Genomic DNA, 27857 nt, shown 5'->3' with positions numbered 1-27857 from the left:
CCTCTCCGAAACAAAGACAATCATTACCCAAGTTTAGGCCTCCGGAAATCATGTAATTCTATGACATTGTGCTTTTGGATGCCGAAAGAGCGTTGGATGGGGGCTTTGGTGTGCGTGTGCGTGTGCGTGTGTGTGTGTGCGCGTTCTGAGAAACGGAAAAAGGCATCTGTCAGTGTTGGATGGGGTCCCGAAACGTCACATCCAAGGACGGGGGAAGAAGCTTGTAGGTCTGCGCACCATAGAGAGGGAACAACGCACAACACAGACCTTCGCTACGATCGGACAGCATACTGGGGATTTAAAAATATATATTTCAACCATGAAGTACGGACTTATTCACTTTTTAATAGCGTTTCCTCTCATCGGCGGATCACCTTTCCAGCATGGTATTTTTCAGGGAAAAAGCTATTCCGGCACCGAAACACGACAGAGAAACAAGTGAGTAATGAATGTTTGAGGTTTATCTCATGCTTGATTGTTCATGAACTACTCATTTAATTGACTCATTCAAGCGTCTCCTTTATCTTCTTCTGTGCGTAAATTCATTCAGTCGCTTGAGGAAAAGCAATCCATAAAATGAAAATGCACTGCCGCTCTTTTCTGCAGAAACTGGTGCGCCTACGTTGTGCACAAGAACGTGAGCTGTGCGGTCGTGGGAGGCACGGATAGCTTCGTGCAGCCGGAGGTTTTGCCGTGTCCACCGGAGATGCCAAACTGTGCGCAACAAGTGATGTAAGTTCCCAGAAGTCCAGGACTCAGGGTGGAGAGCGGATATTCTTTTATTTGTGTTATAATTTTTTTTAGCAGTGTGAGGCAGTACGGCGTCTATTATCATACGGTGTGGACTGTGGTGTTAAAAAAGGATCTCTTGGTCTTGATGTTTCAGCTGTGCGTGTGAGGTGAAGGACAAAGCGGTTCCTCCAAAATTCCCCTGTGTTCTGGTTTATGTTCTTACAGCCGTTTTGTCATTCTATACTTTAAGTTGTATTGTAGTTTAGATTATTTGTCCTCTGTAAGGCCGAAAGAAAACTAACACATTTGTGAACTGCGTCCTTGTTTCATAGTTACTGCAGCAGAGGAAGTATTCCGATATTTTACTTCAGTGAAAGTAGTAAAACCACAGTGTAAAAATACTCTTTAAAGTAAAAGACTTGCATTTAAAATCTCACTTAAGTTAAAGTGTGAAAGTATTGGCCACAAAATATACTTAAAGTATAACTTCTCATTATGCAAAATTGCTAATTTCAGAATAATATTACAGGATTTTAATTAGTGATGCATTAATGTGTAAGGATTACTCAAATTGCAGCTGGAGAAGATCTAATTTGAGCTACTATATATACATATTATTCCTAAAAATCTAATTTATTAGTTGATTTACATGTTTTAATAATCTGAACCTGCAAAGTAACTGAAGCTGGCAAATAAATGTAGTGGAGTAAAAAATAGCATTTCCCCCCAAAATGTAGAATTATAATGTAGCATACATCAGGTAAATTGTACTAAAGTACAGTATTTGTGTAAATGTACTTTGTTACTACTACCCCTACTGGATTGCAGTGCACGTCTTTGCTTTGCCTTTGGTATTTCTGTCATGTAATCAATGGCTCTCTAATAGAAGAAGATTCATTTTAGAAGAATCTTAAAAACTTGACTTGGAAAGCAAAACAATAAATCAGGCATCTGTGTTGAATCTTCATGAATGGCAAACATCGAAAAGACATTACTCTGACTTTGTTTTGCTTCAGTGTTCCTTGTGCAACAAACACACTTGTGAGATGTAGTTAATCATGGAGTGTCAGGACCTTGTGGGCCAACAGTGTCCTCATGAGTGAAGTGGTGAGAAGTCTTGGCTGCTTCCTGCCAAACCTTCCTGATTAATTAAATGCAAATGAGACTGGTGGTTATCTTGTCTTAGTTGTTAACAAACAGATTTTATTGTGCTATTTGTCATTGTATTCCTGAGAGGGAGAGTTGCACAAAGTCTTACATTGAGCGTCTAACAAGCAACATTTTTATTATTATTGCTACTATAATAACAAGTTATAAAACATGCAATTGTGCAGCATGTGTGAAATGTCTTCATGTTTTAAATGCTTCCAGATATCAGACACACTTTAGGCCCATGTATAAGATTGCGTACAAGACTGTAACGGAGCTGGAGTGGAGGTGCTGCCCGGGGTACCAGGGCCACGACTGCTGGGAAGTGAAAGACATTAAACTGCTCCAAGTGGAGCGCTTGCCTCATGCTCCCGCTGCCTCTGGACATATTCCAGTCCCACAAGGTAAACGATTAGAACTAAAGAAATCTAGCATGGAAATAGGTGAAACAAAATTATGCAAGTTAACTGCTGGAGAAATAAAAGCATTCATGTTTCTGCTTCCCATCCCCCTTTCTGTAATTTCTCGCTACAGCTCCAGAGCAGCGCACTGAGACCCAGAGGAACCATCCATGGGGAGGGGAGGGGCAGTTTGGAGGTCAGACAAGTCTCAAGCCAGCAGGGGATCATGGAGGATCTCAAAGTGCACAACAGCTTGAGGAGGAGGTGCAGCAGCTATCCCAGATGGTCCTTGACATGCAGGCAAGAATGACGGACATGTCCTCCAATCTGAGACTGGATTTCCAAGAGGACGCCAGTAAAATGCTGCTCACGCTGCTGAATAACTACAGACAGCCTGCCAGTGCGAGAGGCGCAGAGCCGCACACCTTTCAGGTGCAGGACTTCTCTTTTGGGAGCGAGACAACGCAGATGGACGAGGTCTTGAACAAGATTGGCCAGGTCACAGACGATCTGGAGTCCAAGAGCAATACCCTGGATGACCTGCGGGGTCGCGTCGACCGCCACGACGGACAACTTCATCTGTTAATGGAGGCTTCCCACAACCAGCTGTCAACTCCCCCTCCCGATCCCCCAGCCAGGGATACAGACCTGCGCGCCTACCTGGACGAGAAGATCCGCGCTCTGAGAGAGGAGTTAATGGAGGGCATGGACATCAAACTGGCAGACATGAAGAACTCGTGCGATTATAAAATCATGTCTGTTCAGGATCAGTGTGAGGGACAAGAAACCAACTACCTCAGCCTGGCAGAGCTCATGGACTCAAAAGAAACTGACCTCCGCAAGGAGATCCAGGACCTTAAGACCAAGCTGGTTGATCCAGGAAAGGGAGGTATCCGTCTTGTGGAGAACCTTGAGATCTGTCTGAACTCGTCTGAGAAGACTGAAGCTGCCCAGTGTCTCTCTGTGGAGGAGAAGCTGAAGAAACAACAGGCAGAGGCCATCAAAGACCTGAGGGAGACTCTGGAGGACAAGTTGGCCTCCATAGAAGACCGACTCACCACCCTGTTGGTAGATACAAGCAACAACTCCCTATCTAGCAGTCTTCTGACTGCGGTAGAAAACATCAGCCAACGAAATTTCCAGAGCTGCAGAACTGCTATAGATGCTATGGAGACTAGTCTAAAAGCCCAAATAAATGGCCGTGGGACCATGGAGGGGCAACTCCTCAACTGCAGCACCAGCATTGAGAACCTAAATGGCGAGTTGAACAATCTGAAAGGGCGTGCCGGCAAGTTGGAGGACTCTCTATCGGATGCCGTCCACCAGCAGTCTCAGGTGTCTCTGATTCTTAACACCACATGGGGTCAAGTTGAAACGGGGGCTGAGCAGGAGGCCAAGGGCCTAATGGAGCTCCACAGGACTCGGCATCAGGAGCTGAGAAACCATCTGGACGAGCTGGGCAGGGAGGTGAAAGCCAAGGCCGACCACTGCAGGGAGCAGACTGAAGATGTCGGGAGGGAGATTGCACACATGGACAGCCGCATTGTTAGTGTGGAGAGTTTATGTGGCCGGCTGGACCCTATCTCTAGTAGCCTCCAGAGGATCAAAGAGGGGCTGAATAAACACGTCACTGGGTTGTGGACTTGTGTCAACCAGCTGAATGGTACTGTTGGAGCTCACGCCCGTGATATTGGAGGACTGAGGGGAACTTGTGTGAACCTCCAGAACCACATCTCTGATGTAGCCAAAGACCTTCAGGAGCTAACAAACAGCAATCCTGGGAAGACAGGTAAGGTGCAAACATAGACTGACCCATTTTATCGCCTCGTTGTGTGAATGATTATGTCATATTATAGGGATTTTAAAGCAACACTTGAATACTTTCTTCTTCTTCTTTAAAAGGACGAATGTAAACCCCTCAGCAATAAAACGTACTCTTGCTCAACTTCTGGTGCTGAAAAATGAAGCCAACGCAGAAATGCCAAAACCTGCAGTTCCTCAAATGGCCACTAGAAGCTGGCTTCAAAAGTGAGTCAATCCCCATTGACCGCAATGTTAAAATGCCCAACTTAACGTCAGAAATAAACATGTTTACAGCCTGGTACAAAAAAAAGTGTTGGTATCTAGCTAATACCCCACTTCATGACAACTGTACGTTTAAATTATATTAAGGTGAGTGATAGGTGGGTGCCGTCTCTGGTCTCCTGTGCTGCCTCACCTGGAGCCTCCTCAGCTCCACCAACGATCCACCTCTTTGCCCATTTTTAGAGTTGGGCTCTGCTCTACATTCGTCTCGCTTTAAATACATTTTTCCAGGTTTCTACCCGGCTATATCAGATTTATTATCCACAAAAATAGTATAATCTTGAGATCAATCAAATGGCTGTAATTTGCCCAACCTTTGAGATCATTGCTTGGACTGAAGTCTGTTTTGTTTAGTTCATTTATTGGAGAGGCTGCGATATTGGAGTGTGTTTCAGTGTATGAGTGAGAGGAAGTTGGATTTTCATTTAACCATGTTCTCAGTTACAGGAGGCAGGGTTGATTAAAGACACATGCTTGATTTAATAAACCCCACTTGTGTTGAGCAATGCCTTGGCATAAAGAAATATTTTCTGCTTGGCTTTTTTTGTACAAGTGTGCATTTATGTATCCATAAACTGTACGTGTATGAAGTTTTTGTTGGGGTGAAATATGAGAACATCAGGGTGATCATGTTGATGTTTAGCTGTTTGTTTATCATTATTGCTGGATTCTATTCTAAGACTGAGAACAGATTTTCATACTGGTGCATATGTCGCATATTTCTCATATGAGTCTGCATATTAATGCTGCCTATGAGACCAAGCTGGACATCTCTGACTCTCGCATTTGTAAATGTGCACTAGAGGCACGTCCATAATGTTTTACGAGCCAACTCTCTTCCTCTGGGACCAGCTAGTTGTCGGGTTTATGTGGCAGGTGATGCAGCGTACGATCCAGTCCAGAATCTCATGGGAGGTGAGCAAAAACAAAAAAGAATCCTTGTTCTTGTTCTGGTTCCAGTCCTGATTCATCTCTGTAGCTCAGTCTGTGATGACTGGGACATGTCGCCGCTCCACCCCGTGGTTGTTGTCATAATTTGGCGTTTAATTTATCATTCTGTCATTGGAAAGATATTCATGATTTCCACTCCGGCTCAGGGATGTTTCCAGGAGCCTTTTCGATGTTAAAGCTTTGGCTCCTTGTTCGTCTTTGCCCTGCCAGCTGCCTCATCCTATTGCCCCCCCCCCCCCCCACACCCCACCCCCCACCCCCCACCCACCACCCCACCCACCCTGCATATCTGAGGAGAGTGGAAAATGCTGCTTGGACGAGTCCATTACAGAGACGCCGCCACGCAGCTTATCACAGGAAGCACTCATGGCCGCCTTGCTATCAGAGCCGAGGGCTTCAGTGTGTTTGGATGAGATGCTACAGGACTGACATTTAAAACACAACATCTTCAGTTCTTATTTTCACTCCTGACTCTTCTAGTCCATCTGCAGTTTTCTCACTTTTTTTTTTTTTTTTTTTTTTTACCTGCATGGCTGAGTTCCTTTCCTGGTGAAATAAACAGTGTGAACACTAAAAGCTTCTCCAGGGTCCGAAGGGCCATTAGTCAATATATTTAGCATGATGTCATACCGGTTGTTAACCTTAAATGAGAGGGTCAGTAAAGGGACGAAGGCAGATGGTAATATGTCTTTCTTGAAATGACGTTCTCATTTTGATTTATTATGGCTTGTTGACACAACATGACAGAAATACATAAGCCACTGAGGTTTTGCTTGAAACCCCCATTTCTTCATTCAACACTGGGCCTCCAGTGAATGTGCACAACAGCTGCTCCAAGTTGGGCAAAACTGAACTATTAATTAATTAATAAATGAACTGAAATGTGTGTGAAAGTCAATTCTTGACATTGAAATAATTTGAAACAGAAATATAGGTCCCACTTTCTAGCAAGGCACTGCTTCTAAAAGGATACAAAGTTAGTTTTATTAATGATTAATCAACCATTTAATAATGCTTTATAAATCCGCTATAGTCTAATAACAAGAGCAATTTTTGCCAGGTTATGAAAAATCTCCATCAAGTCTGGAGTTTTAGATATTATCACGTTGTTAATAAATAGTTTTTGGTCCAGATGTTCTGCAGGATGGTGGTCCATTAGAGTCTACCTGAACTAAACAGTTGAACAAACTGCAAATGACGATAATCCTTACAACCACAAATCCTTCTTTTTAATTGCTAAAAACTGATGTAAAAAGTAATAGAAGTCAATTATTTATTAATATTTATTTGTCAATATTTATTTATTTTTATGAATGAAGCCGTTAGTTAAAATGTATGACCCATTTTCTAAAGAGTAACTTATTAGAAAGAGATTCATTTTAAAAGGAATGCTTTTAATAGGTTTTTTGGTGCAATTTTTTCTTTTCAATCCACGATAACAGTGCAAACTCCCCTTACGTCTCCTTATTGTTATTATCATGTATTGTATGAGTAATTGATCACAATAAAGGGTATGACTGGTGTTTGCATATGTGGAGCCAAACACTGGTAAACTAGTAAGTGCCACTTCCTCAGTTTGTTAGTGTGCAGATGTAAGATTTTTTCTAATCCTTTTAATGTGTTAAAGCCCATCCTTCTCATTGTGTACGACACCGTGGCCTCAACCCACTTAAAACCATCCTAGAGCTCTATTACGGGAAGGTTCTGAGATAAGAAAGCATGCTTCCCTGCTTCTGACAATGCTCTGTGGTGAAGCTTGGTGAGGTCAATGACCCAACAGGAGATAAGGTGACTTAAAGGGTGACGCATTCTGGTCAGCAGTCAATCATGACAACCCCGTGAACCAAAAACAAGACGAGACCTGACAGAACTCCCTCAAGAACAATAAAGCCTTGAGTGTTTGGTTGCTGATCATTTCATACCCTGTTATCCTGACGGATCTCCCTTTTAATCTTCTGAGGCTGCATTTATTGTTTCTTAAATCAAAATCTTAAGAGCTCAGTGCGTTGTTTGTTGTTGTTTTTTTTCCATAAGTGAGTCATAAAGTCTAACCGAATTGCTGTGCAGCGACTGTCATGTGGTATGTAATGTGGAAAGTGTCACAAGAGGCTGTTGTATCCCGGAACCGTTGGGGTCTCAGTGACAACAAAAGGGTTTCCCATGCTGCCATGCTGGAAGGATGCAAAACTGCGGTGGACAGCCGACCCAGCTGCATTTGTTTACAGCTCACCTCTTTCATCACGACAAATGGCGTACATATACATCCTGTGTTTGCCTCTTTAATGCTCGTGGCACTATAGGTCTGAAACCAGTTTTGAATCCCTCCCATCAGACTGCTCGTGTACCTCGCTTTAAATGAGGAGCGACACCACTAACAACCCAGTGGAACATAAGCATGCATGTGTATATACAGACTTACCCCCCATGTGCGGTTTTATGGTTCCACACCGGCCCCCTTTCCACATGTTGTGTTTAACAGGCAGACCTTTCTGGCTTCCATCCTCAATGATCCTTCTCCTCGGGGGTGACGGGACAGGCTGTCTGGTGATTGAACATGTGGCTGTGTCTTGGTATGCTGCTGGTATGCCTTTTATGTGCTGCTCTTTACCTTTTGGAGCCCTTGGGGCCTGTTGTCCCGCTGTGCGCCCCCCCCCCCCCCCCCCAGCCAGGAGGGCTGATCTGTTGATAAAAGCCAGGGTTCGACCCCAGCTATGGTTCTCAGGAATGCAGCGGTGCGTGAAGCTCAGAGCTGATCACCGTGTGATGGGAGAAGTGGCAGTGGTCTGTCATCTTCTCTGTTTATGTCCATAATAACGGGCTCGGATAACAACTCGCTGTTTAGCTGTTAATGAGAGTCGACAGAGGCCATGAACTTAAACCCGATGCCATGTTTCTTGAAAAGTGAAAATTAAAGTGGAAACACAACATAGAACATAATTAGATGTCATTCCTTTTGATGTTTGTCAATATTTGTTGGCGCAAACAAGTAACTACATAATCAAAAAGTTGGAAACATGTGGATACTTTGGACCTGCTTTAATAAGTAAAATGTAGGAGGAGGAGTGTCTGACAGGGTACAGGCAACAGCCCTCCATTAAATACTGCTAATATAAATGCTATAATTAGTAGTTTCTGTGTCAGAGAGATATCAGTTTGATCTAAACGTATTATAAATGTTCAACCAAAGTTTGCAGCAGGGTTTTATTGGAAGTTATGGTGACAATGCACGTCAAATACACAGTTCAATGCAGTATCTCTGGTTGCATCGGGACATTTGTTCAAAGTTTTTTCTGTCATGCCCCCAAATAAAAAAAGCACAAATGAATGTGCAAATTAATAATACAAGATAAACTAACCCAAAATAAAAGTTTTTAGACACAAAACAGACAAATCTCTCACGTTAGAATGATGAAGAGAACTGTAGTTGGCCCAAAGGTAAATTATTATAATAAAAATCTATGGCCATTTGTGTCTTCTGCTCATAACTTAAAGGTTTTGGACTTGATTCATGGGCTCCAAACATCTGTCTCTCTCTGACCTGCAGACGCGTCGCCATCGCTCACTATACGTATCTGTCTTTTTCAGGTGTTCAGGTTGCCGTGGAGGACGCCGGACTTTTCCAGGGTTCAAGTAAGAGCCTCACGGGGCCGGTTGGTCCCCCGGAGGCCTCCCTCCCACAGCCACCTATGATGGAGACCGGAGAGGCGGGACCCCCCGGCAAGATGACCTCGTCCAAGCTGCCCAAAGGGACAGACGGCAGCACGATGCCTGTTCAGGGTTTTGCTGGAGCTCCAGGTGAGACACACACACCCACATGTTGCACTCTCCTCTGCATGTTATCCAAGGATTATTTCATGTATCTTTTTCTTGTTTTATTTCATAGCCTCCCCAGTCAAATCCACTGATTTGCTAAAACCCAGCACGCTGGTCATCTCAGGTAGATTCTCCTTTAACTCTTTTTGTGCTGCATCAAAATTGAGCCTCTCCAGAGCGGATGAGAATATTTTTCTTTCGCTCAGCAGGTGTGAACGTGCCCCACAGACTATCATCACAGGCAGCGTCAGGTCAGAATTGGATCCCCTCGCACAAGTTCCTGCCTCCATTAACACGTTTGTGAGCTCACGTTTCCTGTCCTGTGTTCAGGTGAGAGCGTGTCCTTCTCAGCTGGTCTGACTCTTCCTCCGTTCCAGGGAGAGGTTGGACTCATTCGATTCAACAAGGTGTTGGTCAATGATGGAGGACACTATGACGCTCACACAGGTAACCGCTACCACCCACTGGCCCAAACAATGAAGCATGAAACCTACATTTTACTCCACAGTTTGTAACTGTGATTGAAAAAATGATTAATCAATTATTGTTGCACCATTCAATTAACTCTAAATCTGTGGACTATTGTCTCATACTAGATGCTTATGAGATATGTAATGCCAGCGGCTCTTTGAGGCTGTACTGAGTCAAATGCTAACTTCAGCATGCTAAAATGCTCACAATGACAATGCTAACATGCAGATGTTGTGGAGGTGTTATGTTTCTATGTTTGTAGTATTTTTATCATCGTCACTGTCGTAGTCTCGCGTGTATGCTAATTAGCAGTAAACTCAAAATACAACTGAGGATGACGGGACTGTGATTTGTTTAGATTAGACTTCTTTATTGTTCACGTGCATGGGAATATGTCTTTGGTTTCACACACATATGTACACTTAAATGCTTCCTTTTCCATGGATTAAAAACATGAGATGATAAAAAAAACAGAACAAAAAAGAAAAACATTAGTAAGTGGGCCAAACAGGTGAGATGAAAGTGCATTATTCTTAAATAGACGTAAATAAAAGCATCAGTCACTAATAATCGTTTTCCATTGTTTAGTAAGTTGACAGAGGATGGAATAAAAGATCTCTTGAAGATGTTTCTCGTAGCTGTGAGTAGCAAGTATTTAGTCACAAAGTGTAGGAAGAAGTTCGACCTGTTGATGGCTCCAAGTGAAAAGTAAACTGTTCTTCAAAGTGATTTTAATCCATCTTGGCAACATGAATGTGTCCATATTGAGGGCGATCCATAGAGTAGTTGGGGAGTAAAAACCAAAAATGTTAACCTCATGGTGGCAAGTGATCAGTAGGATTAATCCTCTGGAGAACATGAATGTCTGCAGAAAATGTCATGGGAATCTATAAATTAAACAGTAGTGGACATTAAAATGATTGTCCGTGTTGTTCTCAGGTATCTTCACAGCTCCAACAGACGGCCGCTACCTGGTGACCGCTGTGCTCGCAGCCCAGCGAGGCGAGAGGGTGGAGGCGGTCCTGTCCGTGTCCAATCGCAGCATCCAGAGGTTAGGCTCGAGGGGCTTCCTGTCACATGATCAGTGCAACTGCAGCAGCTCAGCCTCGCTGAGCCTGGTTCTGTCGCTGAGGAGAGGAGATCGAGCAGGACTGGTCATGACCGCTGGGAAACCCGCCGTCTCGGCCTCCTCCTCTGAGATCCTGTCGTCTTTCAGCGCCGTGCTTCTTTACCCCAGCCCATCAAAACGGTAGCCCTGCTCTCGTTAAAGACACCTTATGAAAGTGGAGCGCGTTACTGGGGACACACGGAGGTATTTCATTGTCAGGAGGGGGAGACAACCAGCAGGAAACAACAAAGACTGTCTCCAAATTATAAATGAGATTATTTCTATCATTAATGCTAATATATATAGTGTGCTTTCATTGCAATTGTTTTATATATATTTTTTGTTTGTGACCTAGAACATTTAATTGTCGTCCACTGTTATCAGTTTCTTCCTCAATAATTAAAAACACCGCCTGGTAATTGCTGATGTTAATGAATTGTTAAATGCTAAGATTTGAATTCCAGTTAATCCAATTTGTTCACTCGTTTATAAAATCAGTTGCGGTGTTTGTTACTTTCTCATCCTACAGCTCACACCAGTTTTCATTGTTGCAGATGTCTTATTGGAACTAAAATAGTCCACGTGTAAAACACTCTTTAAATGTTTCAAATACAGCTTGTGCTTTTATTAAAGCATCATCCCAACATTTGATTCAACAGTTTAATTGAATATTAATACAATACATATAGTAAATATGACGTGTACAGAGTTCATACTTTAGACTATAAATGACTTTAAATGGTTCAGGTTTCCTGAGCTCACCTCTCACTGTCTAGCAAATAGAAAGCAGGAAAATACTGTGTTCTCCTCAAAGTTCATCGCTTTCATAGAAAGAATGCATTGAATCTTACTTACAGCTGTTACTGAGCGTGAAAAGGATAAAAACAAAAAGAGGCATAACATTAATATCCTGTAGTTTTCACAATGGCAAAATCAAAACACAAAAACATCAGCAAAGATTAATTCATCAAAAATAGTTTTTTACCGTCAGCCTATACTTAATACTTAATACCAAATAGCAGCAGTATTTACAGTACACAAAGTGCTTTTTTTCTTCATATTGCAGTTATGCAATTATTATCTATGAGCCAAATCATTTCACATTTCTTTCTTTATAGGATAATAAGTGCAAAATCATTAAGCTTTGAAGCAAAGATGTAAGACATTAAATAAGACTATTAAAGAGTGGATAAGGCCTTAAATGGATGAAAACATAGCTGCTATACATATTACGTTGTATTTTTTATTACAGCTCAGTATCATTTTTGTTGTTTTTTGGTTCATATTGAGCCAGTGGCCAGTTTCAGCACCTCCACTGCCTAAAATTGTGCTTTGGGAATGTCTTCTTATAAGCACTGTAGCAAAAAAAAACTGTGCAAATGGTAAGAACCTAACTGACATGTCATACTTTGGCTTTCTTATGTGCCAAGAGCTAACGGCGCCTTCAAATACACCTCTTAACTGTGTAGCTCAAGCACAAAGAATACAAGTGCATGATGGGAATAGTTCCAAAATAAGAAGATCATGTAAAAAAAAACAATGGAATACATTCATATCCCAAAGTTTCTCTCTGAAGTGGAATGTGTTCAAGTAATGAACACATCAATATAAGTTTGAGTTAAAGCAGCTCCTCCAAACGCACCTCAGCGATCGGCTGTCTCCAGTAACAGAAGGAGCTGAACTCCGGGCAGCTGAAGGTGGCGTTGTGTTGTGAACTTCGTAAAGGAAAGACGTGCTCCACCAGCTCACTCAGCCGGCTGTATCTGTGAAAAAGAAACGCAGCGACGGGAACAATGAACATGTGTCTGAGAGAAACAGCTGACAGACACACACACAAACCACGTCTCCAGTGACGCTGAGACACTCACGATGTTTTATTGCCTTTGGCTTGCTCCAGGATCAGCTCCCCTTTGGGATTCACTGTGAATATCCGGCACACGGGCACGCCCACTTGCTTGTAGGCAAACACGTCCTTAAACGCAGGGGAAAAGACAATGAGGATCGTTGTCGGAGTAATTGCATCTAACTGTTTTGATGAAGAAGTTACGTTTACGTACGCTTTCTCGGTTTCCAAAGGCTGCATAGAAGGGATGTGTGTTTGGGAAAAACAGGTTCTTGATGTCTGTGAGGCATTCGATCTTGAACTTCTCAGGCTTTTTTTCTATGACCTCTCTAACAAGAGAACGACAAAGAAAGCATTACAGACTTAAGCTCTGTACCTGCTGCGGGAGTTGCTCATTTTAAATGAACTTATACAACTTTAAACACTTATAACCATTAATAGAGTCAATGAGTTCCCAAAATCACCATAAAAACAGGTTATTAAGGTTACCAATCAGAAACTGTTCAAAAACAAAAGAATTAAAAGGTATCCTCACAATGTGGGTAGTACATGCAAAGAAACCATGTTTAACTTTTTAATTGTTTCATTTTAATGCGTCGGGCTTTAGGGCTATTGTTTGCACAGATGGTATACAAAGAATGCAGAAATGCATTCTTTGTATACCATCTGTGCTGTTGTTCTGTATATCGAACAACGGCCCTAGAGCGTCGTCTGGCAAACTTTTGCTGGCAAATGAGCGGAGAGCTCTGGTTGCTGGCAACATGAGGGAAGTTAAACATTGTTCATGACACTGCTCACATTTTAGTGATACAAAGCGAGTTTCCCTTTTAAGTCATTAAAACACTCAACAGTGCAGAAGTGTGACCAACACATTTTGATTCCAGCAAAGCCAACACAAGTCAAAGCAGAATGACTGTTATTTATATAATTAATTACATCTGAAAATAGACATTTCTGCTTGATCTCCAATGTGATCAGCTGGTAGATTAGTAACTTAAAGTTTGACCGCAAAGATCAGTCAATGCTGCTTCAAATCCTCGTCGTAAACAAGTCCTGGTAAACATCTTTGACTTAAATTCTAAATTGAATTTCAGCCGCGCCGTGTCTTATCAAAAACAAAGCTGAAGCTGAGACTTAGAATAGATGCTGAGGGGAGGTTTTGTACCTGTGGAAGGCAGAAAAGAGGCTGCTGGGAGAGAGCATGAGGGGTCCTTGAGGCAGGAGAGTCCCTCTGTCGTTCACCCAGTGCAGATATCCTCGGGTCATGTCGGCCATGCCGATTGCTCGGGCCGAACAGTACAGGAACTTGTAGCCATTCCTGTAGCAGTCAGATACGTTGAGCGATGGGTTAAATCTTTTACTTAACTGGAGCCACTTTGCATTATGTAATAACAACACCCGCAATTTGTAATAAACAGCTTGAACGCGATATTTAATACATTTCCCCGCATTTTGTAATAAAGGATTACAAACAATGCAAGGTTGGGAGTTTACATTTTCTTATGAAAATGTTATAATACATGTTATGTAACAACCAACCAAAACATGTCTTCATCTTGATGTAGTTTTGGCCAATTAAAGATAATCTGCTGAATCTACTGATCTTTAAAAACTATTAATAGTCAGTATGATTCATGCCTTAATGTATAAAATAAACAATGTTATAATGACTTATGAATTTAGACATTTATTTGGGTTGGTTATTACAGACTACATGTATTGTATTTCCATGGAAGAAGGTTGCCTTTTGAATGAAATGAGGTGAAAATGCATTGAATTTTGTCTAGTTACCTAATGCGTTATTACATAATGTGTTAATGCTGACAATAGTAATCAATCTGTATCTTACTCGTGCACAGAGTGGTAAAGCTTAGCGATGCCTTGATGAGTCCAGTCTTTCCCGAGCTGAGGGAGAATCTGACCGAACACATCTGATCTGTGGGAAGAAAAACGATTCAGGGCATCAAATACTAAATGCACTGAAAAGCAAATACTACGTAAAAACTCTGATACAAATATTGTGAATGGGAATGGAGCATTTAAAGTCTCAGCGAGCAGCCTGAGAACAGGACAGTGTGATTTATTGCGGCCTGAGAATGAACATTTAGACTCTCTCGTACTTGGTGATGGTGCCGTCGATGTCGGAGATTATGACCTTGTCGTCCCAGCTCCACAGGTAGATGGTGCCCTCGCAGCGACACGTCCCCTGGTACTGAGTGGTTATGCTGAAGGTGACGTCATTAGGCCCCTCTCTTAGCTTCAGGGTGGCCTGCAAGAGACAGAAAATGAGTGAGTTTAAATGCAGACTGATGAGACAGTTTCTGCGTTTGCCTAATTTTAGCCACGCTGCCAGTATCAGTGAACGCTTGTCTTACTATCTGGTCAGACGACAGGCGGAGGGACTTCTTGTAGGAGTGAAAAGCTGCCGCCGGTGCCGGGCCTTCTGGCTGCACATGCTCAGTAGGTGTCGGAGCCGGAGCCACAGCGTTCAGCTCTTTAGTCTCATCGTCGCTGGACCACTCGGCTGCTTTCTGCCTGCCGGATAGAAAACAGACAAATATCTGTCAAAATAAGCAGAATAACACAACAATGTTGCAATGTTTTATAGATGTGTGTGTGACTCAGGGTCAACAAGAAAACCCTGCAGTGTCATTTAGCGTCACCAGAGGGCAGTACACCTCCTCCTCTGCCTGTAACTCTGCTTTGTTCAACAGTAAATATGCAGAATGCTTATTTTCCACAACTGGAGGCATCCTCAATAATCTTTAACACAAACTAGAATCTCCCAGCTGGCTGGTTCAAACAATATTCAAAGTATTGCTCCTGAGGTCTTAACGCTGAGTTTATTAGTCACAAAATGACTAACCTGCTAATAAGGCCTCTGTGGGACTTGTCTAGCCAACACTGTGTGTGTGGCTGTGTGTGTGTGTGTGTGGCTGTAGTGTTGTGAGGACGCCAGAGCTTTGTTGCTGACTCACTGTGTTTCTGGGGCCTGGTGAAGGGCGGGGCTCTCTCTGGTCACAGACTCCTGTTGCTCTAACTTGGTCTCTGATGATAACTGAAGAAAGACAGAGACATTATTTACATGAGAATGTCAAATAGTGATGTTATGGTTACTGACGCATTTGGGCAACCTGTTCCTAATTTGACTTGAATCATTTACAATGCAAAGTTACTCAAACACTGACCTCCACTATACTGTCAACCATAGACTGTATGTAAGAAGTGGACGTAGTCACCGAGACGTCACCCACTGGTTTGTCAACTACAGTTTCGAAGCCTCGGGTTCGGCTCTTTAACCGTCACCATCTTGTATTTTTGCAACCAGAAGTGACATGAGAGGGTGGAGCTAAGTACAACCGAACACTGATAACCCTGCTTTATCGTCTATTTTATGCAAAATCGGACCATAATTTACTAAATGAACATCATGCCGTATTGAAGAAGACTTGAAACTAGAGATTGAGACCACAAACTCATGTTTACAATGTTTACTGAGGTAATAAATTAAGTGAGAAGTAGAGTCATTTCTCATACAATCTGACTTGTTTTTGCAACCGGAGAGTCGCCCCCTGATGGCGATTAGAGAGAATACAAGTTTAAGGCACTATAAACACACACACACACACGCCTGCTGTAAACACACAGATGGAAGTGTGACTTTTTGGCTAAGTCACACATTCAGTACCTGCTTTATGCTGCTCTTTCTCCAGAACCACCAGCGTCCAGACTTCTTGGGCATTTTCTCCTTCACCCAGGCCTCCTCAGTAGCCTGATAATCAGATAAATTATTCATGTGTCAATAGATTAAATGTGCAGCTACAGAGTACACTATAAACACATTAGACCAAGAGGATACCTTTGGCAAGTTCTTCTGAAAAGCCTGCATACTAAGTATCAACGGTGCTGCCAGAGTCCAGTTGTAATATCTGGGAAAAAGAGGTTTAATTATTTATTGATTGGTCTGTTAGACTGTGATGAGGGTTTAGCAGCTGAATAAGGACGTAGGAAAACTCACCTGTTTGCAATTCTAACCACCAAATTGGGATTGTCGATTATTGCTGGATGATCTGCAAATTCATTGTAGGTGATGATGTGCTCCATGAATTTCTCTGAAATAAATGGAACATAAAAGCCTGATTTAAAAATAAGGCGCACAATATTTATGACTATGAGCTAAGACACAGGACAGTCAACATGTATAATAAATCCGGTTTGTTTAATCCTTAATAAAGGATTTAACAGGCCATGAATCCTTAACAATAAATACAAAATAACTGATCAATCAGCTGCTGCCTCTTTCAAAATCTTATTTCCATCTTGTATTGTTTTAGATAAACTAAAAAACTACTGTGCCTACTGGAGTTTATCAATGTTCATGCAACGAATAATGGCTGTTATCAGAGATTACTGGGTACCTTTGGGGATCTCCGAGTTCTCACCAACACCTCCACACAGCGACAGCGTGACGTCAGGGAGGTCACCAGCAGAGTCCGACAGACACTCGGTGCCGCTGTCTGCTGCTGCGCTGCCAACAGACTGGGGAGACTGGGACCCAGAGCGCCTCCCCATCTCGTCCCAGTGTTTAGGAACCTGATCCGACTCGCTGAAAACAAACACAGACAGTTAGTTATTATAAATAGTTTCAGCCATTATTTTCACTACTTCTGTGGTTCTGTTTATGGACATCAAACCGCAATATTTTTTACAAAGCAGAAGTACTCAAACTAAGTATCAAAAGTTGGCAATGTCTTGTCACATACTGTACATACACCCAAACACTCCGGAAAGAGACGATAGGACTTCTCTCTAGAAGGATTAGGAGGTTTGTACCTTTTTGGGAAGTACCGGGCAACAACATCAGGGTCAAGTGCATTCAGGTCATCCAGGTAAATATCTTCAGGCCCCTGATGTTGGCTCCTCTTCCTCACGCCTTTTCATGAAAGCAAGACAAGAGACGCCTTCTCAGAAATCGCTGACGTCATTTTTTTTCTTGTCACTTCCCTTTCTTTGAACGTCTGCATGTGAATGCAGAGCAGCCCCAGAATATAAACTCGGGCCCAAATAGAAACCACATCCTTCCTGTTAACATTCACTTACATCTCAACTGTACGTAGAGTTTAAGTAATTCTAATACTCATATACACAGGTTTTGTAAACATTCATGACAAATAAGCAGATAGAAGTAAAGTTTTCAGCCTGTTTTGAAGTCCTTGAAGTCATTCTTAGGATACTTAATTTTGTAATGAAACATCATTTTCATTCATACATCCATACTGCAGAATGAACATTACTGTAGTGATGTTACCTCTGTTCTTGACGGGCGAGTCGCTGGGTTTCGAGGAGGCATCGGGACAAACTGAGTCTCCAGCTATGTTACTGGCTCCGCTGCCAGCAGAGCCGCTGTCCCTGCGGCTGGGCGGCGAAGACTTCCACCTGGTCGTGTGTGCGGCGTTTGGGCTGAGGTCAGAGTTAGTGGGACATGGCTCGGCGGTAAAACTGCTGGACCTTAAATCTGAAAGGTCCGGCTTGTGCTGGGCGATGTCCGTATTGGGCGACGGAGCTTCGGGGGGCGGCGGGTTGGGGATGCACTGATCAATTTGAATGGTCCGCGGCTCTGGCTTTATAATACTGCAAGTGAGATCTGTGGTTCTCTCTCCTTCCCTTTCCTCCATGGCTTCTGTGCTCAAGATAACCCTGAAATGTGTGCTCTCAGAGGGAGTGATGGTCAACATCTTTGGCTCTGATTTGTCCTTTTTGTTGACCTGGATGCAAGAAACAAAGTAAGTATACATGCAAAATAATCCTAGACCTGAAACAAATCTCCCGTGTCTGAAAGTTTAGACCGGATCCTGCAAGTCTAGATCTGCAGCTCACCCTGGTGGATTCTGGAAACTCTCCCCAGGTCCACTGCATGTGGGACTCGGCCCTGAGCATGCTCTCTGTCGGCTTCACCATCAGCTCAGAGTCACTCTTGGGCGACGTGGACTCCGACATCTCCCTGCTGCAAGCAAACGCCACATTTCCACTGAGTCAGCTGTTACGGCCTTGTGGGAGTGATTTGTTTAACTCTGCCCTTCCTGTTTTGATAAAGTGGATCGTGTCATTGTTTCTCTATGCTTGTACGAACAATGTATATATTGAGAGTGAGGGTGGCGTACTCTGTGCAAGGGGACCAGTCTCCATCAGAGAAAGGGTAGCTGTCCCATTCGAGGGCCGTCAGGGATGAATGTTGCCTGTGGTCCATATTCTCCTTCATCATGGAGGGTGCAGATGCCCTGACGACAGGAAGCAATGAAATCAACCAAACGATTTATGACGACTAACATAAAAATCCAACTTTTAAACGGTCTAATTACCGTCCATTGTTGCCTTTGTGCTCCTCATCTGAACTGAGCTCACACAGCTCCAGCTCCCCGCCTGCAGGTGTGCTTTGCTCCTCCTTGCGTGGCTCCGCCTTGTGCTTTTTTCTGCGTCTCCTCTTCTTCTTGCCGGCTGCGTTGGAGCCGGGTTGGAGGTTTCCAGAGGACGGGTCTTCTGCACTCAGAGGCTGACTGCTCTCCGGCGCAGAGCCGCCACATCTGGGCTCCCTGCTCCTGAGCAGAGCCTCCTCTGTGGGGATGGGTGACGTCACCAGGTGGGCTGGAACAATCTCCTGTGTTGAGAAAAAAAAACCCCACAATAGACGGGACTATGAGTCTACACCCATGCAGCAAGCAGGAAGTGTTGTATGTTCTTATCACAGTCGTTTGTTTCCACTCGTAGTCAGTTTAAACTCAACATAAAAATCATTCATTTTCAATATAAACTGTTCAATACTCACGTTGTGCTGCTCTGTCTCCTGGACAAAAAAGGCCTCTCCATTGTCTCCAAGCTTCATGTGCAGCTCTACAGGTTCCCCATTGATTTCTATGTCAATCTGAAGAGTCAAACAACACATTTCTGTTAGAAATACTCTGAATTATACTCTGTGTAATTCAACACATTCTCCTCAGATGGTCTCAGCAGACCTCAATGAAGTTTGTTCACAGAAGAAAAGCCCTGAATGCATGCACAACACAGATTATGGATCAAAACAAAATGTGCCACAGATTTACCTGAAGAATTAGAGTTAAGCCAGAGAACAAAAACAGCTTGTACAATGGCTTGCTAAGTTTCTACCAATGTATTAAACAGACCTGGGCTGCCTGGGTGGAATTGGGTTGTTATAAATGCTCAATAACATATGTAGACATACAGTATGTACGTTTTTGAAATCTTTGATTTATCAATAAGGTTACAAAATTAACCAAAATATACTTTAAGTGTCTGCAAGATGCCGACATTTGATATTAGGTCAAGATTAAGTGTTTCTTAACAAACCTTTAAATCTTCTCTGTCAACAACAGACTACTTCCTGTACTGTCTGACTCTCCTGTGAGCTTATGGAAGAGAAGGCTCTTCTGTTAGACACTGTTCTTGAATAGGTTGAATCTTTACATGTTGGGAATAAGAGGCTGAATGAAGCTTTAGTCTTTCTATCTCATGTAGAGAAGTAGACGTATAAAGAAGCATAACATTCCAATTACTTCAATATTGTACTAAGAAAAAGTACTTGAGTAAATGTACTTGTTTACATTTCACCACCATTTAATCTTCCTTAATCAACAGAATGCCATATATACGCAAATGTTTGCTTCAAAACGAATGCAAAAGTTCGTTAAAAATATTGCCAAAAGACTCAAAAACTAAGCCTCAAAACATTCAGAGATATCAATATTTGGGCACTCACTACTTTCTCCCTGGAGCGCAGCACTCCCAGTTTTCCAAAGCGAACGTGGAAGGGGGAGCACTGGAATGTCCCGTCGGGCTGTCGGACCACGATCACGTCGATGCAGCCCGACAGAGTGGCCTGATTGAGCCCCTTGTACAGCTCCTTCACCGTCACCAGCACCTGGCCCGCCAGCTGCCCCACGTAGTTCATGGTGTCCCCCTGTCAGTGAGAAGACCCTTCATTAATGAATAATTACTCTGCATTTATTACCTTCTAAAACACCTCTAACACTGCTAAAGTACTAGCAGAATGACACCACACACTGCTTTCCTTTTGCGTCTTTCTAGGTCAGTGTCCCGGTAGTACGGCTCCTGTTGTTCAGAATAGTCTGCAAAGGAAATGCAAGCCGGTCCCTAAACACAGCGGCTCTGTCCCATTTTCCTCAAAAGAGTCCTGAGCTGATGGAGACGTAGTCAGGCCCTCCATTGCAGCAACTAGAGCAGAGCGGACAGAACGGACACTCACTAAAAATACAAATTTTGGGTCAATAAAACCAACCACCGTAGTTCTTTTTAAAGTAGAATGTCACTATTTGAGCGTGCTACTTTACTGCTCAGTGATGCCTCTGTTTTCTCTTGATCATCCCTGTAGGTCAACGTCAGAGCGAGTCATGTGACTGTCATTATGTGCTCGCACCTCGGCTCAGCACCTGTAATTACTGTGAAGGACACAACTCCATTTTATAGATTTGTGTTTGCAGCTTGGGGATTATCTGGACAAGGACTTTCGGTTTCTGTGTGTGTGTGTGTGTGTGTGTGTGTGTGTGTGTGTGTGTGTGTGTGTGTGTGTGTGTGTGTGTGTGTGTGTGTGTGTGTGTGTGTGTGTGTGTGTGTGTGTGTGTGTGTGTGTGTGTGTGTGTGTGTTCTCACTGTCAGGTGACAACAGTGTGGCACTAAAACTCCGCTGACTTTCACGTGATAACAATCTGGGCGATATGGCCAAAATCTTCGAACACAATATAGTTTCATTTCATGTCACGATAACGATTTGTATCACGATACAGCATGTTTATGGTAATTCAACAAATAAAAAGTCTATATGAAATAACCACATAGTTTTGGATACTGTTGTGTAAATTAAATACTTGACAAATGAAAAGTAATTTCTCATTTAATTAAGAATTTATGTGCAAAATAATCCGATTCTTAGAAACTTGAGTTAGTATGTGCTCGTTATCGATTCAGACGAGCTAATTGTTCGGGAGGATATCTCCATTTATGATTTAATATCAGACGATAAATGATCATATTGAATTATAAGCCGGCCCTATTACAATATAAAGTAGGATTGGACAATGTGGCGATAAACACCATGAAAGATTTACTGTGATTTATCCGTGTGATTGTCTATTGTGGTATTTTATTCATTATTGGCATCCTCTATGTAAGGTACAGGTGCTAGGTTTGGGTTAAAAATAGACTCAGGATTAACTGGGATTAGACCCCTAATAGTGAGAAATCAAGTCATACGTTGTGTTTGCTATAACAGAGCCACAATGTATTAAAGAAAAACCTCACTCACTCCGTATTCAAATGGAAGCCTGACCAGCACCCAAACTCACCAGAGTCCAAGGGGACCTCGGGTGCAGCCGGTCTCTACAGGTAACCCCCCCTCCTCTCCTCCCCTGGCCTCCTCAGCCCACCTGCTCCTGCTCTGTGCCATGCAGTGCAGCTCCTGTGACCTTTCTAAAACCTCTGACTGAACACAAAGTCTTAGAGGGAAAATATCCCCCAGTCTGAGTCCTAAAACGCTTACATAACTTCTCCTAACACCGTCACCGTCACCGTCATGTGCATGAAAAGGCTGCACAGAGACCTCGAAACAGCTTAAGGGAACATTTCAATCTATTTGTTTGACTAATAATTTACTGTATAGTGAGAAAACAATGTAATTTGGCATGTTAGTATGCAGGACCATATTGCCATGCTAATGCATTTAAGCATGCTTTGGTATGTTAGCATTAATCTCAGCTGGTTTAGAGGTCATTAACTGAACTAAGTTGGGTGGAGCTACATGAAAAGTCACCAACGTTCATAAGGATTCATCCTCTGGAGATCATGAATGAAACAGAGTCTATACAGCCATGCGTGTGGCTCTGGCTTTGACTAAATGCTAACAAGCTCACAATGACAATGCTAACATGCTGAGGTTAATGAAATGTTTAACATGTTCACCATCTTGGTTTAGCGTGTTAGCATGCTAATATTCTAATTAGCTAAAGTATAGCTAAGGCAGGTAGAAATATCATGAGTTTTGTAGGGGGATCAAAAACGATATTTGGAACACGAACGCGTGTACCAAAACCAAAGGCGATCCACATAATAGTTGCCAAAGTCACCAAAGTTAGGATACATCATCTGGGGATCATGAATGTCTGAGCACAATGTAGTGCCAATCCAACAAGCAGATGTTGAGATATGAAACACTTTGGCTATAAAGAGGAAAGGTCAGGGGATCACCAAAGGCATTAAGATTCATCCTCTGGAGACTCTGAATGTCTGAACATAATAGCAATCCACCCAATAGTTGTTGTATTAATATTTTAGTCTTGACCAAAGAAAAAGACCAACATTTCCCTCCAAACAGCCTGCATTGCTAATAGCTAGCATTACTAAACATGTTTTAGTGTTGATTAAGTCAGAGCTGTAACTGAATGATAACTAATATCACTAAAAGTCACTCTAAGCATCCAGTGAACTAAGCCACCGGTTGATGATCGTGTCACACTGTACATTGTGTTCCTGCTGTGGCGTTCCCCTCAGTGAACCGCAGCACACTGCAGAGTGAAAGTGCATCCCTCGTTTAGTGGACAAAGCAGAAGAGTCGAGATGAGAGTCATCAGCCGCGATAACAGCGCTGCACAACCCGATCTCTCTGGTGAGCTGACTACACACAACAGGATCTACACAACAACACACCACATTTAGTCAGAGCCTCGACTCCCACGGCTCTCCGTACAGGCCCCTCTGCTGCAGCACTTCAATCCTGAATAAATGTGTTGTGGTCTGATGATAATCTGCAGAATCAGGCCGTCTCAATCAGAGTTTGCTCCATGATCATTAATAGTGTTCACATGAAGGAGCCACACAAACTCTCTGTTTGGACAAAAAACTCAATGGAAAGTCCATTTATTATTTTGTAAAAAATGTGTAAAAAAACCCATAAATTATGATTTTCTATAGCCCATGCTGAGTTATTAAAAGAGCTTGTTTGTCCAACGAACCCAAAGTTATTAAAATTACTATCACAGAAGAAAACTGAGACGCTGGAACCAGTAAACATTTTCGTCAAAAGTGTTGATAATCAATAAATAGTTTAGTTATTTTTGTTGCAAAAATGTATGTAAGCTCCATTTGCATGACAACTAATCAAAGTCTAATGATGAAGACTGGCCGAAAGCTCCAGAAAAAGTGAGGAAGTGGATCTTAAAGGGCAAAACAAAAAGAAAGAGAAAGAAACTTTTAGAAGCAGAGGGTGTTGTACTTCCATTTTGTGCATTCACAGGAAACGAATGGCAACGACTTAAAAGTGTAAAGCTGCATTAAGACAATAATACAGCCTCCATGGACACAGTACAATTATAATCAAGGCTGACCACAATACAAAAGGCCCTGTACTCGATGACGCAAATCCAGTACAACCAGATCTCAACCACGACACTCTGAGGGGACCTTAGGTGTTAATCCTGTTTACAAGATTAGGACAAATCTAGCTTTCCCTGTCTCGGCACGTTCGTCCCGATACGTCCAAGAGTCCAACGTGATTCAGTGTTGCTATGACCGACACTGTGTCACCGCAGGTTTTTATTTCAACCAGCAAGTTCAAACCAAACATTTTCACTTGCTGTATCCGTCTGCTATTATCTTAGATTCAACAAGCATTCAGTCTGCAAAATGTCAGCATCCAACAGTCCAGAGTATTGTTTGTCAATGCAGTCGATTCATCAACTATATGTTACCATTTCAGCACAAACTGCTGTTTATTTTCCATTATTTGGATACTGCCACAATCACTGGTCATTCAGTTGTGTTGCACACAGCAAAACAGCAGTTATAACATCAGTTATAACATTAATCTCAGTAGATACTGACTCTCATTTCACAGTTGAGCTATATAATACAGTACACTGATACATCTCTATAAATCAGGATCCTTATCTCTATTTGAGAGTGTATGCATACTATCAGCCAGTGTGAGGACTATAACATCATAAAGAAGTATATATCTACCTCATAATATTTATGTTATTGACAAAAATCGAGTCCAATCTGTACAAAAGCACCTGTGCATTTTAATTATTCAGGTATAACAAAGTATTTAAAACCTATGGGGCGTTTAGGGACAAACAAGATATTTATGAGAAAGACTGGAATGTTATGAACAGCAACCAGGTGTCGTACAGAAGTAAGAGTCCGCTTTATCCTCATGAGAAGGCACAGAGTGCTCCCTCCTCCGTGTTTATCGCAAATATCCGCTATCACAACACTTCACACGCGATACTTAGTATCTCACACGAGTTACATAAACGCCGCTAAATGACTCCTAACGACGGTACACGCGACATGAATTAGCGTTAATACAATATCTGTCTCGTTTTGTTTTCGTAGAAGAGTTAAATGAGGTTATAAGGAGGAGAATGGCTGATTAGAGCCTCCTACCTGCTGGAGAAGAGGCTCACCCGCAGGCAGTCACACCTTCAGTCAGCTCCTCCACCGGTTTCAGTCTCTGAGCTGCTGTGATGAAGCCGGCCACAGCACGTGACCCGGCAGTTCCGCCTGCACGTGGTTATAGCGCAGGAGGACGTATGGAGAGGTTAAATATTAAGGTCAATTATTAGACATTTGTTTTTATGTACTGTGAACCTTTTCATTTTGAAGTCTATTCCACCAGAAAAAAATAAAACAAAATAAAATAATAATCTAGCTATCTATTCATCTAAAAATAAAATGTGTCTTTAAAAACCTTTTTTTTAAATCGTGCAATTAAGTAAATCATTATCTAAAGGCAGTGTACTTCTGTGAAATCAGTTTCCTTGTTTCTGTTTCATTCTTACCTTTGATCTTACTTTTGTTATCTAAGTTTCTAAACCTCAAAGGACAACTGCTGCCTTCAACCTTTATGTATGTGCAGCATGTGCATTTATATCAAAATATAGTTTTCTTCAGGCACTTCATGCAAATAATGAATCAATGAAATGACTTGGTTCACAAATCCTGAATGGTGATAAAACATTTAATTTTATTATAATGAGAATATTTCTATTGCTTCTCACACCTGTTTAGATGGCAGTTTATGAATTTTGCAAATACTGTCTACCATAAATAGTTTTATTTCATATTTATTCAGGCCTATTATATTGCATACTTATATGTTGGCACTAATTAGACTAATATGTCTTAGATTAAAAAAAAAATTATTTTTATAATAATGTGCATTGTTGGAGGAACCCTGAGATCTAAGATTTTCTTTGCCAACTACTTGTAATAGTTGTGCACATGACAATTCATCATTTAGATGACTTAAACCTGTTTTAACTGATAAGATTTGACCAAATGTGGATGCAGTACAATTTACCCATTTACTGAAATGAAGTGCAGGTTGTGATTTAATTTTGCGTAGTTTTTTGCACAGTAAGGAAGTACATTTTTCACGTTCTTAATCCGGAGGTCAGAGGTCTCAATCCGCTTCAGAGCAGCAGTCCTGCAGGTGGCATGAGATTTTTAGGGATTTTCTCTTGGACAGTTTAGTAGGGCAGTTTAATCTGAATCCTCCGCCAAAAGAAGGGTCAGTGTGCCACCAGCTGTCTTACTAATAAAAGTAAGGAGGAACAAACAAAGCGTACCATTCACTCTGCAGGGAAGTACAAAGTTTCAGTTCCCCACAAAACACCTACTGAGTCAGACTGGATGTTTACAGGGATTTCCTACATTGGGGACCTTGCACATAAAATCTTTCTGCCTGAATTTCATCAAATTTAAACTATATAGCACGAAAACATGTGCTTCAGCTGCAGCACCCGCAACGTTAGGTCTTTTGAACTGTTTTTGTTTATGCTCTTGCTTGCTAAGTCCCTGAAATGTTGCCATTAGCAACATTTACAAGCATTACTGATATAGTTACTGTTATTTACTGTTTTCTATGTTCAATAACTCAACAAAACAAACATTTTCAATGGAAATCAAAATCGTGTGTGTAAGGAGCTCTGGCCTGTTCTCCTGGACCTCTACAACTTTTACACTTGTTCATTTGAATTAATTCTGCTCTGTTTCACCCCAAGAATTTCTTTGCTTTGTTCTTCCCGAGGGCCTCACCTCTGTCAGCCTCTACGCTGTACATCCCAAAATCTTCTGGCATTATATTCTCAAAAGTGTTTAATTTAAACCAAGCTATATGCCAACTGATTCTTTATGAAAGAAAACGAGATGAAAAAGAAAAATATCTCAATCAAATCCAGGGAAACCGTAACAACAGGTCTTTAAAGTGTTATTATGAGTGCATCATATAAAACAAAAAGCAAAGTTCCATAAGACACGTATTGTATTACACAAATGTGGAATATTGTTATCATTAATATTTGATAAGAGCAAATGCAACACATCAATCATATTAGCCTCAAAAGCCCACATCAAACTTGTAGCATATCTACGTATATGTGATCAATACTTTTCTCCACTAGATTCACTCTGTTTCTGGCTGTGTTTCAGCTACTGCTCCAGGCTGCTCTGCTGTGTCTGCAGGCTGCTCGGACGCTTCTGATTGGTCAGCAGTCAAAGGCCGGTCAGCAATTGCCTCTTTTGCATCTTGTGTTTGTTCTGAATCTGAAGCTTTGGGTTCAACTGCAGCCTTCTCCCGATCTTTGTCTTCAACCGTTCCCACTGGAAGAGTCTTACTTACAGATTCTGCAAGAGCACAGTCATTAGTAAACATTGCATCTCAGTCATGACAAAATGAAACCCCATAATGTCGTGTTTCAGACGTCACATATTTCATTTCAGCCCTCTCACCCTTTCTCTTCTGCTTTTTGGTTCCAGTGACTGTGGTTTTCATCTTTTCCTTCGGGGTGTTTGGTCCAAACACCACATTTCCCTCCGCATCAGTTGAGTATGAAGTCACCCCCAAGTCAAGTGTTCCCTCCACGATCTCCAGCTGAGAGGAGGAGGACGGGAGTTAGACGTCAGCGCGTTTAAAAAGCCTCGCTCTAACCAGAGTCCTAAAGTCCTAAACTTTAAAAACTCTGAACAATTACAGTTACTTAAAACAATAATGGCAACAAAGTGACACGTAATATAACTGATTCGATTTTAAGTACTACAGTAAAAAGTATTGAACAAATTAATTAAATCTAAACAAAAAAAATGTGTAAATGATAATGATAGCAACAATTAAAATGTGTTGGATTTAGTAAAAGCACGCCAAATGATGAGTTATAAAGACCTGAAATATTTACTGAATCCAAATCAATTTCACAAGGAAAACTGATTCATGTTTACT

The 27857-nt window shown here is 42.0% G+C and overlaps 2 protein-coding genes across 2 annotated transcripts; one reads left to right on the top strand and one right to left on the bottom strand.

The window, feature by feature from the left end:
• Positions 1-249: 249 nt before the first annotated feature.
• On the top strand, positions 250-11357 carry emilin2b (elastin microfibril interfacer 2b). Its single transcript, XM_079181779.1, has 9 exons — positions 250-438; positions 607-732; positions 2104-2285; positions 2416-4071; positions 8904-9113; positions 9202-9255; positions 9341-9382; positions 9462-9578; positions 10542-11357. Exons 1-9 carry the CDS (start codon positions 320-322, stop codon positions 10853-10855), a joined length of 2820 nt encoding a protein of 939 aa, XP_079037905.1. The 5' UTR covers positions 250-319; the 3' UTR covers positions 10856-11357.
• LOC306712477 (phosphatidate phosphatase LPIN2-like) lies at positions 10831-20516 on the bottom strand (the record flags this gene model as incomplete). Its single annotated transcript, XM_079181780.1, has 20 exons — positions 10831-10898; positions 12353-12473; positions 12579-12682; positions 12768-12882; positions 13719-13871; positions 14403-14489; positions 14674-14822; positions 14929-15088; positions 15532-15611; positions 16242-16325; positions 16413-16482; positions 16572-16665; positions 16972-17159; positions 17387-17486; positions 17862-18318; positions 18431-18557; positions 18715-18831; positions 18913-19208; positions 19377-19472; positions 20325-20516. 20 exons carry the CDS (start codon positions 20514-20516, stop codon positions 10896-10898), a joined length of 2793 nt encoding a protein of 930 aa, XP_079037906.1. The 3' UTR covers positions 10831-10895.
• Positions 20517-27857: the final 7341 nt, after the last annotated feature.

The sequence above is a fragment of the Pholis gunnellus genome, assembly GCF_910591455.1.
Source record: "Pholis gunnellus genome assembly, chromosome: 20".
In the NCBI taxonomy this organism is placed as follows: Eukaryota; Metazoa; Chordata; class Actinopteri; order Perciformes; family Pholidae; genus Pholis; species Pholis gunnellus.
Note: the sequence above shows the minus strand (reverse complement) of the source record. Positions and strands in the feature narration are given on the sequence as shown.